The sequence below is a fragment of the Budorcas taxicolor genome, chromosome 6 (assembly GCF_023091745.1).
Source record: "Budorcas taxicolor isolate Tak-1 chromosome 6, Takin1.1, whole genome shotgun sequence".
In the NCBI taxonomy this organism is placed as follows: domain Eukaryota; kingdom Metazoa; phylum Chordata; class Mammalia; order Artiodactyla; family Bovidae; genus Budorcas; species Budorcas taxicolor.
Genome location: NC_068915.1, coordinates 86281306 through 86299625, shown reverse-complemented (window position 1 = coordinate 86299625; position 18320 = coordinate 86281306). Strand labels below are relative to the sequence as shown.

General features: G+C 40.5%; 1 protein-coding gene across 1 annotated transcript; it reads left to right on the top strand.

The window, feature by feature from the left end:
- The first annotated feature begins 310 nt into the window (after positions 1-310).
- Positions 311-18024, top strand: GRSF1 (G-rich RNA sequence binding factor 1). Its single transcript, XM_052641893.1, has 10 exons — positions 311-685; positions 3157-3313; positions 4435-4590; positions 4976-5119; positions 7460-7595; positions 9152-9336; positions 10250-10371; positions 11738-11873; positions 12215-12290; positions 16895-18024. Exons 1-9 carry the CDS (start codon positions 329-331, stop codon positions 12262-12264), a joined length of 1443 nt encoding a protein of 480 aa, XP_052497853.1. The 5' UTR covers positions 311-328; the 3' UTR covers positions 12265-12290; positions 16895-18024.
- Positions 18025-18320: the final 296 nt, after the last annotated feature.

Below are 18320 nucleotides of genomic sequence, written 5' to 3'. Positions count from 1 at the left end.
GCGGGAGAAAGCGCCCGACCTCGGGCGTCTCCAGGGGGCAGCCCTCTCAGAACCGGAAGTCCTCTTCACGCCTCAGTTTCCACAAAGTGAGACAACCGCCGGCGGGTCTGACCGGTCCCCGGCCCCTCCCTACCCGCGTGCAGCCACGCCCCGAGGGCGGAGACCGGGCGGAGCCGCGAGCTCTCCTCCGCCTCCTCCCGACTCGCCGCTGCCCCCGGTGCCGGCGGCGCATGTGCCTGGCCACCCCTCCCCGGCCCTGGATTCCACTTCCTCTCCGCTGGCGCTGCCGCCGCAGCCGCCTTCAGGCCCCGCGCCGCCTCCCGAGTCCATGGCCGGGACGCGCTGGGTGCTCGGGGCGCTGCTCCGGGGCTGCGGCTGCAACTGCAGCAGCTGCCGGCGCACCGGCGCCGCCTGCCTGCCCTTCTACTCGACCGCCGGCTCCTTTCCCTCGGGAGTCTCGGGCCGCCGCCGCCTGCTGCTGCTGCTCGGGGCCGCCGCGGCCGCCGCCTCTCAGACGCGAGGCTTCCAGAGCGGGCCTGTGACCGCCGGGAGGCTGGCGGGCCCTCCCACCGCGGCCGCGTCCGCCGCCGCCGCGGCCGCCGCCTCATACCCAGCCCTGCGCTCCCCTTTGCTGCCGCAGTCACTGGCGGCGGCTGCGGCGGGCCCGGCCCGGGGCTACAGCCAGGTACGTGGGCGCCGAGAAGGGCCGCGCGCCGGACCCTCCCCTGGCCGCGCGCCGGACCCTCCCCTGGCCGCGCGCCCGCGCCCCTCGGCGTGCGTCTCGCCGGCGCGCGCGGGGTTCCGCGGCACGCGCCGCACCCCCCTTCCGCTCCCACCCCCGCCCGCCCAGTCCTCCTATTGGGCCCCAGAACAAGGGACGCTTTCCCAGGCCTCGGGTTTTCTTCTTGTTTTTGTTCTCCTCTCGAGTCTGTGGTCGGTTGGGCAGTGTAAGTGTGACTGGGGGTGAATGTTGAGGCCTTGTTTCCCGCCGGCCTATGGTAGGTTTTGTGAGGCGGTCTCCGTCCCCGCCGCGCATCCCTGTCGCTCCCCGCCCCCCGGTCGTGAAGTTGGGAGGCTGGACCCCCGGAGGGTCGAGACTTTATGTGTCGCCCGAGCACTAGGCCTGGGCGGTCCTCGGCGCACCTCGCGGTCCGCTGCTGCGAAGCTTCCCGCACTCGCGTGGGCTGGGTTGGTGGGGGGTGGGGGGCAGAAGCAGGCTGGCCCCCGGCGCTGTCCTAGCTCTCGAGTCCCGGGGGAAAGGCGGGTTGCCCTAGTTACTGAAGGTCACCTCCGCCTCTTCTGACGGAAGGTCCTTTAGGACCGTGGGTCACCGCCGGTGGGAAGGACAGCTTGGAGACCGATATGGGGGGAGGGGGGCCGAGGAGAGGAGGCGTCTGGGGCTGATGATGACTTGGGGACCCAGCAGTGAGTCTACAGTAATTTACTTGTTTTTTTTAGTGAGTGTGTACGGATTGCAAATATTTTGTGCCTCATAGGATGCTTTCCTTCTGCTTGTTAACGTGGCGTCTGGGAAATGTCAGCACACTTTTTTTGACTAACATGTTCCTGATGCCTTGGGTCATATTTATCTTAATTTGTGCTTCTCCTTGAACTTAGGGAAACTGGGAAGCTGATCAGCATGGCTGCTGTCTGCCAGTGGCTGAGCTAATGGATTTGAATCCGGGCCCAATAGTTTTTGCTGCCCTTTTTTGTAAAAGCTTGTGATGCTTATGGAATTCTGGGAAAATGGGGAATGTTGTTTTGATTAAAAGAAAATAGTATGCCTTTGTGACCTGGCTGCTCTCTTTTTCTGATTTTTTTTCTGTGAATTTGGCTAATATAATGATATGTGTTGAGCCTTTACAGTATTATACTGTGCTTACATTATTGATTTCTTAAAATTATGTGTAAATCTTCGTGAAAATGACGGGAACATAAAAAAGCATGAAGTATCTCTCTTCAGTAGAGTGCAGGTCACTTGACTTAAAGCCTGTCTTCCCTTGTTGATAATCGTAGTGCTTGTTGCATTCTTATTGAATACCTATTAGGCCTCAGCTACACGTTTACATTTATCATTGACTTCTTAAAATTAGACAAGTTGTCATGTAAATGGTAGGATGGTACAAAGGAATCTGTTTCCTTAGCCTAGTGGAGTGCAAGTCTTAAAACCTGAGTTGTCTTCCCTGGTTATGGTTGTGGTGCTTGTTAGAACCTTGTTATGTTCCGCTTTTTGTTTAGTCTGGTAAAATAGAGTTTTTTGGATGTGTCTCAAGCTCCAGTTACCTCACACTACTGCTTTTGCGATTAATGATCTTTTCGTTATTCAGTTGACCTGACATACCAGTTGACAGGTTAATCTTTCCAAGCATCCTGCTGACTTTTTGATTTATACGCTCCTAAATGTCTTTTATTAGCTCCCCTTTGCCTACCAGTTTAAGGACACACACTGAGCTTCACACTCAAGTCCCTCTGCTGTGTGGTACCCAGTTCCTTTTGCCAGCTCATCTTCTTTGGCTCCTAATTGCACCCTGCAGTTTAGCCAAATGCAATTATTGCTGTTTTGCAAATGGGCTTCTGTTCTTACTGTTTGTTCGCCTTACTTCTCAGACAGGACTGTCTGGCCTTTATATGTTGCTCTCAGAATTCTAGCCTGCTTTCAGTGCTCATCTCATATCTTGTCTTGATTCTTTTGTTTGTGCTCTGTTTTCAATTTCTATAATATCTTTTATCGTTAGCTATAACACTTAAAACATCTTGTCTGTGTCCTTGTCCTATGCTACATGGTAAGCTTTTCGAGATGGAGGCCTGTTTATGGCCTACTGTGTTTAGGAGATGTTTATACATTTGTCAAGTTAAAGGGACCTCTCTTGTCCTGCCTTAACTAAAACAGTATTAGGTGTAATTTAAGATTGATGCATTTAAAAACAAGCCTGGAATAAAATTTATGTTCTGCCAAGCCATTAGGCTGTGTATGCTTCTTGCTTTAGGATGTGCAGTGTAAGCCAGAACAGGATGAGTTAGATTTGTGAATTTTCCTGGCCTCTGAAATAACTAATTGTCCCTAAAGAATAACATTCAGAGTGTTTTTGTAGAAATAAACATTTGCTAAGTACGTTTTCAAGAAATATTTCTGCAATTCTTCATTTCTCTTGGAAGGAATCCAAAACTACCTACCTGGAGGATCTTCCACCTCTCCCTGAGTATGAATTGCCTCCGTCCAAGTTGGGAGAGGAAGTGGATGATGTTTATCTCATTCGAGCTCAAGGATTGCCATGGTCTTGCACTGTAGAAGATGTGCTTAGCTTTTTCTCAGGTATATTTTATGTGTGTTTTAAATATGTAACTTTGGGACTCCACTGCAATCCAGTGGTTTAGACTCTGCTTCCACTGCAGGAGCATAGGTTCGATCTTTGATGGGGGGCCCTAAGATCCCACATGCCACATGGTATGGCCAGAAAAAAAGTTGTCATTTCATCTGCGTAAAAGGTAGTCCCATAAAATCCAAGTTAGACTATACTATAGTCATCTTATTTGATGGATGGAAATTGTCACATTCTGAGGACATCATATGTATTATTTGTCATATATACCAGATTAAAGACCTTAAATATAGCAAAAATTTTAATGTTAAAATTGTATGGTGTGAAACCAGTTTTCTCAGAAGTTTTCATGTGTGCATAACCTGTTAGTGAGAATATACTTGAGTAGCTCTTTGTGTAACACATATGTTTGTTGTTGTTGTTCCCTTAATAACATGTTTGAAGGTTTATGTATTTATGGTTGATTTTAAGCTTTTGTATCTTCCTGCAATTTTTAATTTTCCTGCTTAAGAGGCTTCTAGAAGATGCTGACTTAAAGGTTACGTGTTAAATGAACATGTAATACTATACTAAGTACCTGATGTGCATTGTATTTACATCTTCAACTTGCTCCCAATATAAGGAGTGTGCAGTTTGGGGATGTCTTTTCTTTAGTAATGAAAAAAGAGGAAAAGTTAAATTATGTTGCAAAATTATTCTGATAGGAGATATTTTAGAGTTCTTATGGATATGGTCATAACAAAGAAGACACTTATGCATAAACCTAACCATATTTTAATTCCTTGAATGATGTCAAACCAGTTGTAGGAACATTTGGAAGAACATATTAATTTTGTGTCGAGCCTAGCCTGATTTGTCATTTACTGATCATGAGGTCATAAACTTATGTGCTAAGGTTTGCTTATCTTTTCCACACGGAACATTTAAGAGACTACCACCATCATTAGCATTTGGATGCCTTTGGTGCTGATTGTTTGTGTAAGGAATATGGCGGGCAGTTTGGATCCTGCTTCATTTTGTTGTTGGAAGATTGCAAATCTGATTACTTGTATTGATATGATTGAGCTAAAACATTGATTTCTGGTTTTGATTGATTCTACTCACAAACTTTCAGACTGCAGAATTCGCAATGGTGAGAATGGAATTCACTTCCTCTTAAATAGAGATGGGAAACGAAGGGGTGATGCCTTAATTGAAATGGAGTCAGAGCAGGATGTGCAAAAAGCCTTAGAAAAACACCGCATGTACATGGGACAGCGGTATGTGGAAGGTACGTGAAGTCATATTTTTGCTTTTTGGAATCATTACATTAAACTGTACTTTTCAAGGCAGTTTCATTTGATCCTGTGTTAAATATTATGAATAGTGAAGTAGTTAGATACTATGAATAACCCTTTTCCAAGGTGGGAAAACGAAGCCAAAAATAATCTCTGTTTCTTGTCTATAAAATGAGGATGTTGTCGAAGTTTACCTCTGATGTTGTGATGTTACAGCTGGCTCATGGTAAACATCTGAAAATGTCATTTATTATTTTCACCAGAGAAGTACTCAGACTTATGTTTTTAGATTCTTATATAATCTACCCAATGTGATTGTTTTTTTAATGGATTCTTTATTATGTAAAATTCGCATACCTTTTGTGTTCTTTTGCTTAGTTTATGAGATAAACAATGAAGATGTGGATGCCTTAATGAAGAGCCTGCATGTCAAATCTGCACCTGTGGTAAATGATGGCGTGGTTCGCTTGAGAGGACTTCCTTATAGTTGCAACGAGAAAGACATCGTAGATTTCTTTGCAGGTGCTTTTCAGTTATATAATGTTTGGGACCTCATATCATCTTCCTCCGGGCTTCCCTAGTGGCTTAGTGGTAAAGAATCTGCTTGCCAGTGCAGGAGACTTGAGTTCAGTCGCTGGGTTAGGAAGATCCCTTGGAGAAGGAAGTGACAATCCACTTCACTATTCTTGCCTGGGAAATCCCGTAATTAGGAGCCTGGCGGGCTAGAGCCCATGGAGTCACAAAGAGTTGGACACGACTAAGTGAGTAAACAACAGTAACAGTCTTCTCCCTCCGTTGTTTCCTTTTATCTTAGGTGAACATTTTCCCAGTCAGTCAGTTCAGTTGTGTTCAGTTGCTAAGTCGTGTCTGACTCTTTGCAACGCCATGGACTGCAGTATGCCAGGCCTCTCTGACCATCACAAACTCCCAGAGTTTATGCAAAATCATGTCCATTGAGTCGGTGATGCCATCCAACCATCTCATCCTCTGTCTTCCCCTTCTCCTGCCTTCAGTCTATCAGCATCACAGTCTTTTCAAATGAGTCAGTCCTTCACATCAGGTGGCCAAAGTATTGGAATTTCAGCTTCAGCATCAGTTCTTCCAAAGAATATTCAGGGTTGATTTCCTTTAGGATGGACTAGTTGGATCTCCTTGCAGTCCAAGGTATTCTCAAGAGTCTTCTCCAACACCACAGTTCGAAAGCATCAGTTCTTCGGTGCTCAGCTTCAGCTTTCACATCCTTACATGACTACTGGAAAAACGATTGCTTTGACTAGATGGACCTTTATTGGCAAAGTAATGTCTCTGCTTTTGAATATGCTGTTTAGGTTGGTCATAGCTTTTCTTCCAAGGAGTAAGCGTCTTAATTTCTTGGCTGCAGTCATAATCTGCAGTGATTTTGGAGCCTAAAAAAATAAGTCTGCCACTGTTTTCACTGTTTCCCCATCCATTTGCCATGAAGTGATGGGACCAGATGCTGTGATCTCAGTTTTCTGAGTGTTGAGTTTTAAGCTGCTAACTTTTTCACTCTCCTTTTTCACTTTCATCAAGAGGCTTTTTAGTTCCTCTTCACTTTCTGCCATAAGGATGGTGTCATCTGCATATCTGAGGTTATTGATATTTCTCCCAGCAATCTTGATTCTAGCTTGTGCTTCTTCCAGCCCAGCATTTCTCATGATGTACTCTGCATATAAGTTAAATAAGCAAGGTGACAATATACAGCCTTGACGTACTTCCTTTCCTATTTGGAACCAGTCTGTTGTTCCATGTCCAGTTCTAACCCTTGCCTCCCGACCTGCATACAGATTTCTCAAGAGACAGGTCAGGTGGTCTGGTATTCCCACCTCTCAGAATTTTCCACAGTTTATTGTGATCCACACAGTCAAAGGCTTTGGCATAGTCAATAAAGCGGAAATAGATGTTTTTCTAGAACTCTTGCTTTTTCGATGATCCATCGGATACTGGCAATTTGATCTCCACTTCCTCTGCCTTCTCTAAAACTAGCTTGAACATCTGGAAGTTCATAGTTCATGTACTGTTGAAACCTGGCTTGGAGAATTTTGAGCATTACTTTACTAGCATGTGAGATGAGTGCAATTGTGTGGTAGTTTGAGCATTCTTTGGTATTGCCATTTTTGGGGATTGGAATGAAAACTGACCTTTTCCAATCCTGTGGCCACTGCTGACTTTTCCAAATTTGCTGGCATATTGAGTCCAGCACTTTCACAACATCATCTTTTAGAATTTGAAATAGCTTAATTGGAATTCGGTCACCTCCACCAGCTTTGTTCACAGTGATACTTCCTAAGGCCCACTTGTTTAGGGGAGAAGTCTTCATTTGGAGTTCCAAAATTTATAGATTATATAAATATTTTGACCATTTGTGCTGATCTTTGAGGGTGTCATATTTAAAAGTGATTTCACGTGAAGTTGTTATTTTTTTTCTATGAGGAAAACATTCTTTCATAAAAGTGGCTGTATTTGTCTAAGACAGCAGTTTATATTACTTAAAAGCATTATTATCTAATTCTTAGCAGTAAGATATGCATGAGCAGTGATGTTAGTCTAAATTTCTAGTTCACTTAATGTGTAATTAATGGCAAAAAAAAAAGAGTTGTGTGTTTTAAATGGACTCCTTGGACCCTAAACATTCTTGGACTAGGTCGGTGTTATTGGCTTTTGACTGCATAATTTTCTTCCCTTTAGGCAGGTATAGGCTTTGAGACTGGCAAACTAGCTGCACAATTTTTACTAATAAAATTATAAAAGAAGTTTTTAGTATGTGATTGAATGTATTAAGTCGTAAGACTAAAAAAAGCTCCTGTTAGCAGCACTAATTTGTAATAATTTTTGGACACCTAGGACTGAATATAGTAGACATTACTTTTGTCATGGATTATAGAGGGAGAAGAAAAACAGGAGAAGCCTATGTGCAGTTTGAAGAACCAGAAATGGCCAGCCAAGCCCTTTTGAAACACAGGGAAGAAATTGGCAACCGGTGAGTGAAACAGATAGTAATGATGTAGAAAGATCAAACATTGGGTCATTTTGATAAACACAGTGTAACATGATTGTAAAATTATTTCAATACAGACATGAGCTGTCAAATGTCCATCACTTAGATGAATAAATTGTTAACATTTGTTATATTTGCTGCATGTTTTTTCAGTTTATGTCTTTTTTTTTAAACATGATCTCAGTATTTATTATCTAATGCCAGTCTGTAATCACATTTTCCTATTTATACCCAAAGTGTCCTTTTCTAGTTGCCTTCTTTTTCCCCACCAAAATCTAGACATGGTCCACACGTTGCGTTTGGTTATTATGCTTCCAGTTCTATTAAGTTTGAGAAAATCCCCTTTTCCTTTTTATTCCCTACTCCTTTTTATTATTTTTTTTCCCCATTAGGCCATGCCATGTAGCTTGTGGGATCTACGTTCCCCAATTAGGGATTGAACCCATGTCCATGGCAATAAAACACTGAGTCCTAGCCACTTGATCACCAGAGAATTCACCCACCCACCCCTTTTAAAATCCAGTTGGCTTTTGAAGAAATTGAGTCAGTGGTCCTGTATAGTGTCTCACATTCTGTATTTATATTTTTGCTTCCTCATGGTGTCCTCATGGTGATAACTAGATGTTAAAATCTTAGATTTATTCAGGTTAACATTTTGATATGAATACTCTATAGTGGCTTCCCAGGTGCTCAATGGTAAAGAATCTGCCTGCCAATGCAAGAGATGCAGGTTCAATCCCTGGGTTGGGAAAATCCATCCATGCTAGAGGAGGAAATGACAACCCACTCCAGTATTTTTGCCTGGAAAATTCCATGGACAGGAACCTGGTGGGCTAGAGTCCATGCGATCACAAAGAGTTGGACACAACTAAGCATGAGCACAGTAAATCTTAGTAAATTTAAGAAATGTTGCCCGTCTAGGTCTGTAAATGCAGATGACTCCTATAATTTGAGCTTGATAACCTAATTTGGAAAAGCATTGTTCAGAAAAAGGAAACTGGTTCCAGAAGCCTGAATTTAATAGTTCCACAGCCATACAGAAAGCAAGTTAGAACTGACATTTAGTTCATGAATTCTCCTTAGCCTCTAGTTAAGTCCTGAGGCAAGTTAGCTCCTCACATACAGTGACTTTTAATGTCTTGGCAGATATGATGAATTTTCACAGAAATGATTTGTAAGACCTCAAAAGATTATTAATTAACTGTATTATAAAAATAACAAAACCTCTCTTAACAGATTCTTTTTATATATACAGTTGACCTTTGCATATTTGTCCTTGTGGAGTTTGAAATGGGGTAGAAAACATTGGTAAAAGAAAACTGTTATCTTGTGGAGGATTAAATCATTGACCTAGTCTGTTGAGAGTACTTTTTCATGGGCTAATGTCTATGTCCATTCTTACTTTTCTCCCCACTTGTTATCTTTGGACACCCATGTTTGTTGAGCTTTGGAAATATATATGCATATTTTATTTTAAAAGAGTTCACTATGAAGTTAATTGGTACCATTTGCACATATTCACATTTGTTTTGTCATAGATATATAGAGATATTTCCAAGCAGAAGGAATGAAGTTCGAACACATGTTGGTTCTCATAAGGGAAAGAAAATAGCATCTTCTCCCACTGCTAAATATATAACTGAGCCAGAAATGGTCTTTGAAGAGCATGAAGTAAATGAGGATATCCGACCTATGACAGCTTTTGAAAGTGAGAAGGAAATAGGTAAGGCTTGCCTCTTATTGAAATTCATTGGGTCTGCCTTGTATGTTTTGATATTTGTTAAAAAAAAAACTTTTATGACCATGTTGTATGACACTAATAATATAGGATAAAGGGTATTGAGTTAAATATTTAATATGTCTTTGAGTGTAGTGTGTACTGTGAATGCACAGTCTTCCCTCAGTATTCAGAGGGGATTGGGTCCAGGACTTGTCATGGATACCAGAATCCATGAATGCTCAAGTCTGATAGTCAGCCCTCTGTATCCAGAGGTTCCACATACAGGGTATGAAGGGTTGACTGTACAGGCCGAAGATACAGGTTTTTAAAAACTTTACTTATTTTTTTGTAGATTCTGTGTCAAAAGCCAGGTTTCACATATATAACAAAAAGAAGTAGGTTTGTCAGCATCTTAAACTTAAGTTGGGAAAAGATGTGTGTAACAGAGCAGGATTGTTGACAAAGGAAGAAATGTTGTCTGCCTCTTTGTTTAATTATTCCTTTGATTCTTAATCCCAAAACAGTGTTTAGAATCTTGAAAGTTTGATAATACTTTCTAAGTTTGTAAGCTAGAAAAATCCCATTACCATATTAATTTTTTTTAAGTGATTATAACCCAGGAAATTTCTCTCCTTTATTTTTCATTCATAATTGTTTTTCCTTCACTTTGTTGTTAGAAAAAGATACGTTCTTTATAACCTGGTAATGGTTTGAGACACTAAATCCTTGTAAGTGTTCAGGTGATATCTGTTAGGTGGGGGAAATTTCAGATGATTGGCTTTTAAAATGGAAGCCCTCTTCCTTACTATTTGAAGAGGAATTGAGGATTTTGAAATTCAAATCATTCATAATTGCAGTCTGCTAAGAACTCTGAAGCTTTGATGTTCCTGACAGTGCTTTTTGTTCCACTTCTCAGAATCGCCTAAGGAGATGTCAGAAAAGCTTCCAGAGGCTGTTGATTTTGGAACTACGTCTTCACTACATTTTGTCCACATGAGAGGATTGCCTTTCCAAGCCAATGCCCAAGACATTATAAATGTGTGTGGCAGTAAGATATCCAGTCTCAATAGCTTTGAATAACAGTTCTGAAGTTTTGAACTTCTGTTTGGGCTCAGAGGTTATATATTCTGCCTGCAATGCAGGAGACCTGGGTTCGATCCCTCGGTTGAGAAGATCCCCTGGAGAAGGAAATGGCAACCCCAATCCAGTATTCTTGCCTGGAGAATCCCATGGACAGAGGAGCCTGGTGGGCTACAGTCCACGGGATCGCAAAAAGTCAGACAGGACTGAGCGACTTAACTAACTCTAACTTGGGAAAGGTAGAGCAAGATGGCATCTCCATGACTCTGGAAGCTTGTTTTATTTTCATTGGCTGAGAAGTGTGGGTTTTGTTACATTTTAAAGTCATTATCTATAATGCATAAAACGATTTTACAGATAGAATAATATGGTATCGGTTTAGTATTCAAAGTAAAAAGGCTTGGTTTTCTCTAAATTAGTTCAATCAGCTAATTTTTGAGTTTAAAAAAAGACCCAGAGCTTTTCTCACATTGTAATTATCTACTAGACATGAATCTACTTCTCCTAAATGCCTGGAGCTTTCAGTAGACCATATAACCTTCTTGCATCCAGCTTCCCTGATTTTTGAGAAAAGAAATTTTTAAAGTATTTTTATTTTATGATAGATATTATATGAAATGAAAAGATATGAAACAACAAAGTATTTACTGATTTTCTGAACTTGAGGATGTATACTTAAGGTAGATCCAAAGCTGGAGCCTTCAGTTAGCAGTGCATCATCAGAATGGTCATTATTTCAAAAAGCCTGATACAAATCATATCTTTACTCAAATGAAGGTTGCAGTCTCATTAAAGAATGGCTTTCTGTTGCTTTGGTTTGGAATATTAACCACTCAGTGTGGTAGCTCTGTTTAGGTGGTGCTGGTAAGAAAATGATTATTAGCTGCATATCTGATTAAAACATGGTAAAAATGAATGATTATTAAAAAATGAAGTATTTTTGATGGGTGATTTTTTAGAAACACAGAGGATGTATGTGGGAGGGATAATAAAAGTAGTCTTTGTTGGTATCAAGGAAAATTTGAAAAATATTTGTATATTATTGTATTTATAGTGTAAGTTCTCTGTGAACAGATATTTGAAATATAACCTTGAGTTCTAAGAAGATCAGAAGAGCCAAATGAAGTGGTAGATGTATAATTACATAGTTGCTTAGAGATTTCCTAAAAATAAATTTATTAGATGTATGAATTAGAGTCTGAAAGAAAAGTGCAGGGCCACCAGACTATGAATTAGAGTCTGAAAGAAAAGTGCAGGGCCACCAGACTTGTAGAAATTGGACCTAGTAACATTATGTTCCCTTTGGCTCTCTTTGTTTGTTTAGTTTTTTGCTCCATTGAAGCCTGTTAGAATCACCATGGAATACAGTTCCAGTGGGAAGGCCACTGGAGAAGCTGATGTGCACTTCGATACCCATGAGGATGCTGTTGCAGCTATGCTCAAGGATCGGTCCCATGTTCGTAAGTGCCGCCCATGATTTTTGTTATCAATTTTGACAACAAATCCCTTTTTCTCTTGTAGAGTTTACCCAGAAGTCTTTCATGGGGGAACTGTATTCTGCTAATACTATTAAATAAATGTAAAGAAGACAAAACTCCACCTTATAATGAGACACATTTATTTGTCTATTTACTATTCTGAATATTTCTATCCACAGTTAGGTTTTGTTTTGTTTTCGTTTTTAATTAAGGAAAGGATGGGACAGAGGGTTTGAATTGCTGGCTAAACTCAAAAAAATGGCTACAGTATTACTTCTGCCTTTGTAACTTTTTAAAAATGGACCCTTTTATGTTATTCTCAGACCATAGGTATATTGAATTGTTCCTGAATTCATGTCCGAAAGGAAAATAAAACTTCAAAGGATTCCAGATAATAAGGTAAATTTAACAGGTAGAATTGTGGAAATTATTTTCAGTTGATAAATTAATCATTAACTCACTACTTTGTAATATATAAAACCATTCTCTTTTTAATAAAGATGAAACTAATCATGATTGAAGCCTCACTATAAGAAATGAAATTTTCTGGGAAATAGAATTCATTATGATCGTATAGTGGCTTGATTTTCCCATTAGAATCTCTTTGCATCATTCCCAGCATTCATCATGCCGTGTGCCTAAAAAGAACTTTTCACCTTTAGTAGCTGTATATTATAATACACTGAAAATGTGCCTCATATTAGCTTGTCTTCGTAAAAAATTAACTCACATTTCTTAGTTCTAAGGTACAGCCTTGTCTATTAGTGAAACTAGGAGCCATGCAAAATGGATGGGTCATGGTGGAGAGTTCTGACAAAATGTGGTCTACTGGAGAAGGAAATGGCACACTACTTCAGTATTGCCCTGAGAACCCCATGAACAGTATGAAAAGGCAAAAAGATATAATACTGAAAGATGAATTCCCCGGGTCAGTAGGTGCCTGTATGCTGCTGAAGAGTGAAGAAATAACTTGAGAAAGAATGAAGAGACCAGACCCAAAGCAAAAACAACACCCAGTGGTTGATGTGACTGGTGGTGGAAATAAAGTCAAATGCTGTAAAGAACTATATAGCATAAGAACCTGGAATGTTAGGTCAGTGAATTGAGGTAAATTGGAAGTAGTCAAACAGGAGATGGCAAGAGTGAACATTGACATTTTAGGAATCAGTTAGCTAAAAATGGACTGGGATGGGTGAGTTTAGCTCCAGTAGTCATGTATGGATGTGAGACATGGACTATAAAGAAAGCTAAGTGCCCAAGAATCGATGCTTTTGAACTGTGGTGTTGGAGAACTCTTGAGGGTCCCTTGGACTGCAAGGAGATTCAACCAGACCTTCCTAAAGGAGATTAGTCCTGAGTGTTTGTTGGAAGGACTGATGTTTAAGCTGAAACTCCAATACTTCGGCCACCTGATCCGAAGAGCTGACTCATTTGAAAAGACCCTGATGCTGGGAAAGATTCAAGGCAGGAGGAGAAGGGGAGGACAGAGGATGAGACGGTTGGATGGCATCACTGACTCAATGGACGTGAGTCTGGGTAAACTCCAGGAGTTGATGATGGACAGGGAGGCCTGGCGTGCTGTGGTCCATGGGGTTACAAAGAGTCGGTTACAACTGAGCAACTGAATGGAACTGAACCATTATATCTACTACTGTGGGCAAGAGTCCCTTGGAAGAAATGGAATAGCCCTCATAGTCAACAAAAGAGTCTGAAATGCAATTCTGGGGTGCAGGCTCAAAAATGACAGAATGATCTCTTGTTTGTTTCCAAGGCAGGCCATTCAATATCACAGTAATCCAAGTCTGTGCCCCAACTAGTAATACTGAAGAAGCTGAAGTTGAGTGGTTCTGTGAAGACCTACAAGACCTTCTAGAACTAACACCCCAAAAAGATGTTCTTTTCATCCTAGGGAAATGGAATACAAAAGAGGAAGTCAAGAGATAGCTGGAGTAACAGGCAAATTTGGCCTTGGAGTACAAAATGAAGCAGGACAAAGGCTAACAGAGTTTTGCCAAGAGAACACACTGGTCATAGCAAACACCCTCTTCCAAAAACACACGAGAAAACTCTACACATGGATATCACCAGATGGTCAATACTGAAATCAGGTTGATCCTTTGCAGCCAAGATGGAAAAGCTCTATACAGTCAGTGAAAACAAGATCAGAAGCTGACTGTGGCTCAGATTATGAACTCCTTATTGCCAAATTCAGACTTAAATTGAAGAAAGTAGGGAAAACTACTAGACCGTTCAGGTATGACTTAAATCCCTTATGATTATACAGGGGAAGAGACCAATAGATTGAAGGGTTTAGATCTGATAAGACAGAGTCCCTGAAGAACTATGGACAGAGGTTCATAACATTGTACAGGAGGCAATGATCAAGACCATCCCCAAGAAAAATGCCAGAAGACAAAATGGTTGTCTGAGGAGGTCTTACAAATGGCTAAGAAGAGAAGTGAAAGGCAAAGGAGAAAAGGAAAGATATACCCATTTGAATGCAGAGTTCCACAGAATAGCAAGGAGAGGTAAAAAAGCCTTCCTAAGTGATCAATGCAAAGAAATAGAGGAAGACAACAGAATGGGAAAGACTAGAGATCTCTTCAAGAAAATTAGAGATACCAAGGGAACATTTCATGCAAAGATGGGCACAGTAAAGGACAGAAACAAACTGGACCTAACAGAAGCAGAAGATATTAAGAAGAGGTGGCAAGAATACATGGAAGAACTATACAAAAAATACCTTCATGACCCAGATAACCACAATGGTGTGATCACTCACGTAGAGCCAGACATCCTAGAATGCAAATTCAGGTGGGCCTTAGGAAGTGTCACTACAAACAAAGCTAGTGGAGGTGATAGAATTTCAGTTGAGCTATTTCAAATCCTGAAAGGTGATGCTGTTAAAGTGCTGCACTCTAAGGGGATATGTCAGCATTTCCATGTCACATGTGGAAGCAAATGTGGAAAACTCAGCAGTGGCCACAGGACTGGACAAGGTCAGTTTCTGTTCCAATCCCTAAGAAAGGCGATCCCAAAGAATGTTCTCATTACCACACAATTGCACTCACCCCATACGCTAGTAAAGTAATGCTCAAAGTTCTCTAAGCAGGGCTTCAACAGTATGTGAACCATGAACGTCAGATGTCCAAGCTGGATTTAGAAAAGGCAGAGGAACCAAAGATCAAATTGCCAACATCCGTTGGATCATCAAGAAAGTAAGAGAGTTCCAGAAAAAATCTACTTTTCCGCTTTATTGACTACACCGAAGCCTTTCACTGTGTGGATCACAACAAACTATGGAAAATTCTTAGAGATGGGAATACCAGACCACCTTACCTGCCTCTTGAGAAATCTGTATGCAGGTCAGGAAGCAACAGTTAGAACTGGACACGAAAGGACAGACTGTTTCAAAATTGAGAAAGGAGTACATCAAGGCTGTATATTGTCACCCTGCTTATTTAACTTACATACAGAGTACATCATGTGAAATGCTGGACTGGAAGAAGCACAAGCTGGAATCAAGATTGCCGGGAGAAATATCAATAACCTCAGATATGCAGATGACACCACCCTTATGGCAGAAAGTGAAGAACTAAAGAGCCTTTTGATGAAAGTGAAAGAGGAGAGTGAAAAAAGCTGGCTTAAAACTCAACATTCAGAAAACAGATCATGGCATCTGGTCCTATCACTTCATGGCAAATAGATGGGGAAACAATGGAAACAGTGACAGACTTTATTTTGGGGGGCTCCAAAATCACTGCAGATGGTGACTGCAGCTATGAAATTATAAGACGCTTGCTGCTTGCAAGAAAAGCTATGACCAACCTAGATAGCATATTCAAAAGCAGAGACATTACTTTGCCAATAAAGGTCCGTACAGTCAAAGCTGTGGTTTTTCCAGTAGTCATGTATGGATGTGAGAGTTGGACCATAAAGAAAGCTGAGCACTGAAGAATTGTGTTTTTGAGCTGTGGTGTTGGAGAAGACTTGAAAGTCCCTTGGACTGCAAGGAGATCCAACCAGTCAATCCTAAAGGAAATCAGTCCTGAATATTCATTGGAAGGACTGATGTTGAAGCTGAAACCCCAGTACTTTGGGCACCTGATATGAAGAACTGACTCATTGGGATAGACCCTGATGTTGGGAAAGATTGAAGGCAGGAGGAGAAAGGGACGACAGAGGATGAGATGATTGGATGTTTTTAGCGACTTGATGGGAATGTGTTTGAGCAAGCTTTGGGAGTTGTTGAAGGACAGGGAAGCCTGGTGTGCTGCAGTCCTTGGGATCACAAAGAGTTGGACATGACTGAGCAACTGAACTGAACTGAAGGTATTTTTAAGGTGTTTAAAACAATACGTTTGAAACCAGGGTGTATCATGGATTTATATACGTTTAATAGTACTACTGTACATTGGACACAACTGAGCGTCTGAACTGAACTGAACTGAACGTACTACTGCATCTTTTCCGAAAATGGTGTCATGAAAATTGTTTTCCTAGAAAGTACATAGATTTCATAGAGGTTTATCTATGACAAATCAAGTAAATATGTTTTGATGTTGCTTCCCTGACTCAGTGCTATGTGGTATCTTTTCCCCCATGATTAATGTATTGTGATCATTTTTCTACATGTAGTGGTGCGTTCCTTTAAAACATTTAACTATAATGATTTCTTGAAAACACATGGGGCATTTCTTTACTGTAGTCATAGGCTATTTTTGGATATAAAATCCCACAGTTGTGGGCCTTAAATATATTTACATTAGCTAAAATCTGTGTAAAATATATTTCGTGTTCAGCCTTGAAAATCTGCTATCTTCCTACCAGGCTGCAAACACTCATGCCTAACTAATTTTCTTTACCTTAGTTGTTTATTAGATAACTTGCAGTAAATCAGAAAGGAAAAAAGTTTTGAATTTGTAGTTTTAAATGATATGGGAATGTGTGCAGCACTTTTTTAGTTTGAGTAAAAATGTGCAACTTTTTTGTTTCATTTTCAGGATGAAGCAAGAAGCATTTCATTTGCACGTCTTTCTTGGACTTGGGATCTAAAGTTCCAGTTTTTTAGCGTCAACTGCTAGAGAAGTGATTTCAAGATTTTGGATTAATTGCTTAAAAGAAAAATTCCATAGTGGACTGTTCAGAGAAAAAGATTCAGTTTAGGATTATGATACAAACCTCAAATTTAGTTTTTTTGTTTAAATTGTCCAGGATCTGTTTTAAAAATCTGGTCTTTATTTTATATAATTGAAGTTTGTTTTCATAAATGATTTGTGACCCAGAATGCTACATATTTTTATTCAGCACTGTCCTTCAAAATCTTTCTCCCATTTTAAAAATTATCCGTTTGAGGTTTTGGTTTTTGCCTATGAATTAAGAGATACAGTGTAAAACTTTTCATGGAATAAAATACTGATTTATTTTAGCCAAATGCTCACCAAAGCAAGGAAAGGTTTCAGGCCCTTGAACCATTATAGTTTTGCAGAGTTATTTTAATTTTAGATGTATTTGATTACTTAGATGGGGTAGGAATTAAAAAAATAAATAAATACCACATGTTAGTGTAAATGACAATAATTTGGCAGTTTTATGTCTTTAGAAATGTTTTGCCTTTTTCAGCCTTGTGCTAAAGGCATTTAATATTGGTGCCTGTATGATTAAGGAGGGAATTACAGTCTCAACTTAAAAGTTGTCTAACCCATCCCCTCCTCATCCCAGTGCCCACCCCACCCCCACCCCCACCAATCATCTTGTTTTGATTTTTGGGTAAACCTTAAGGTGTGTGTTAGTCTGAGAACTGTGAAGTGACATGTCATAACAGTCCTGACTTGTAAGGACATTAATGGCTTCACTTGAATTTAAACCAGCTCTAGGTAGGAAAAAATCTTGTCTCCTCATTTGCTTTTTCAGTGGGGTAGCACATCCCATATTTTAGAACAAGTAGGGGTGCCTTGCTTAAATAAAAATAGCATTTAATGTATAATTGTGTGAAAGGTTTATGGGTAAAGCTGTATTTCTGTCACATTGTGGCAGTACCTTCTGCTTTAATATTAAACAGCTTGTTATTTAAATACTGGATCAAATTGGCTGGCTTCAAACTGTAGTCATTAATAAACTAACTTTATGTGCACCTGTGTAGGAGAATCAAAGTTCTGTATAGTTTCTTTGCCTTGTTCCTCTTCTCAGGGTGACAACTGTCATGTGGTTACCAGGAGATGCAGTTCTAGTTCTTAAAGTTGAATTAGCCCAGATTTCTGAGAGGTGGTATCTGAAAGAGAGATTATGCCTTCTCTCACTTAAAACATAACCATCTTCGAATACCAGCTAAGATGAAATCGCTGTACTGTAAGTAGTCAATAAATGAAGACTTGTTTCAGGCTGAAGATTACCTAAGAGTATTTATTTTGGAGTGTGTGAATCAACCTA

Excerpts from the sequence above, each read along its gene's own strand:
- GRSF1 (XM_052641893.1), top strand. The coding sequence starts at position 329 with ATGGCCGGGACGCGCTGGGTGCTCGGGGCGCTGCTCCGGGGCTGCGGC. Across the intron at positions 3,314-4,434 it reads TGTGCTTAGCTTTTTCTCAG|ACTGCAGAATTCGCAATGGT; the intron begins GTATATTTTATG and ends ACAAACTTTCAG. Across the intron at positions 10,372-11,737 it reads ATGCCCAAGACATTATAAAT|TTTTTTGCTCCATTGAAGCC; the intron begins GTGTGTGGCAGT and ends TTGTTTGTTTAG.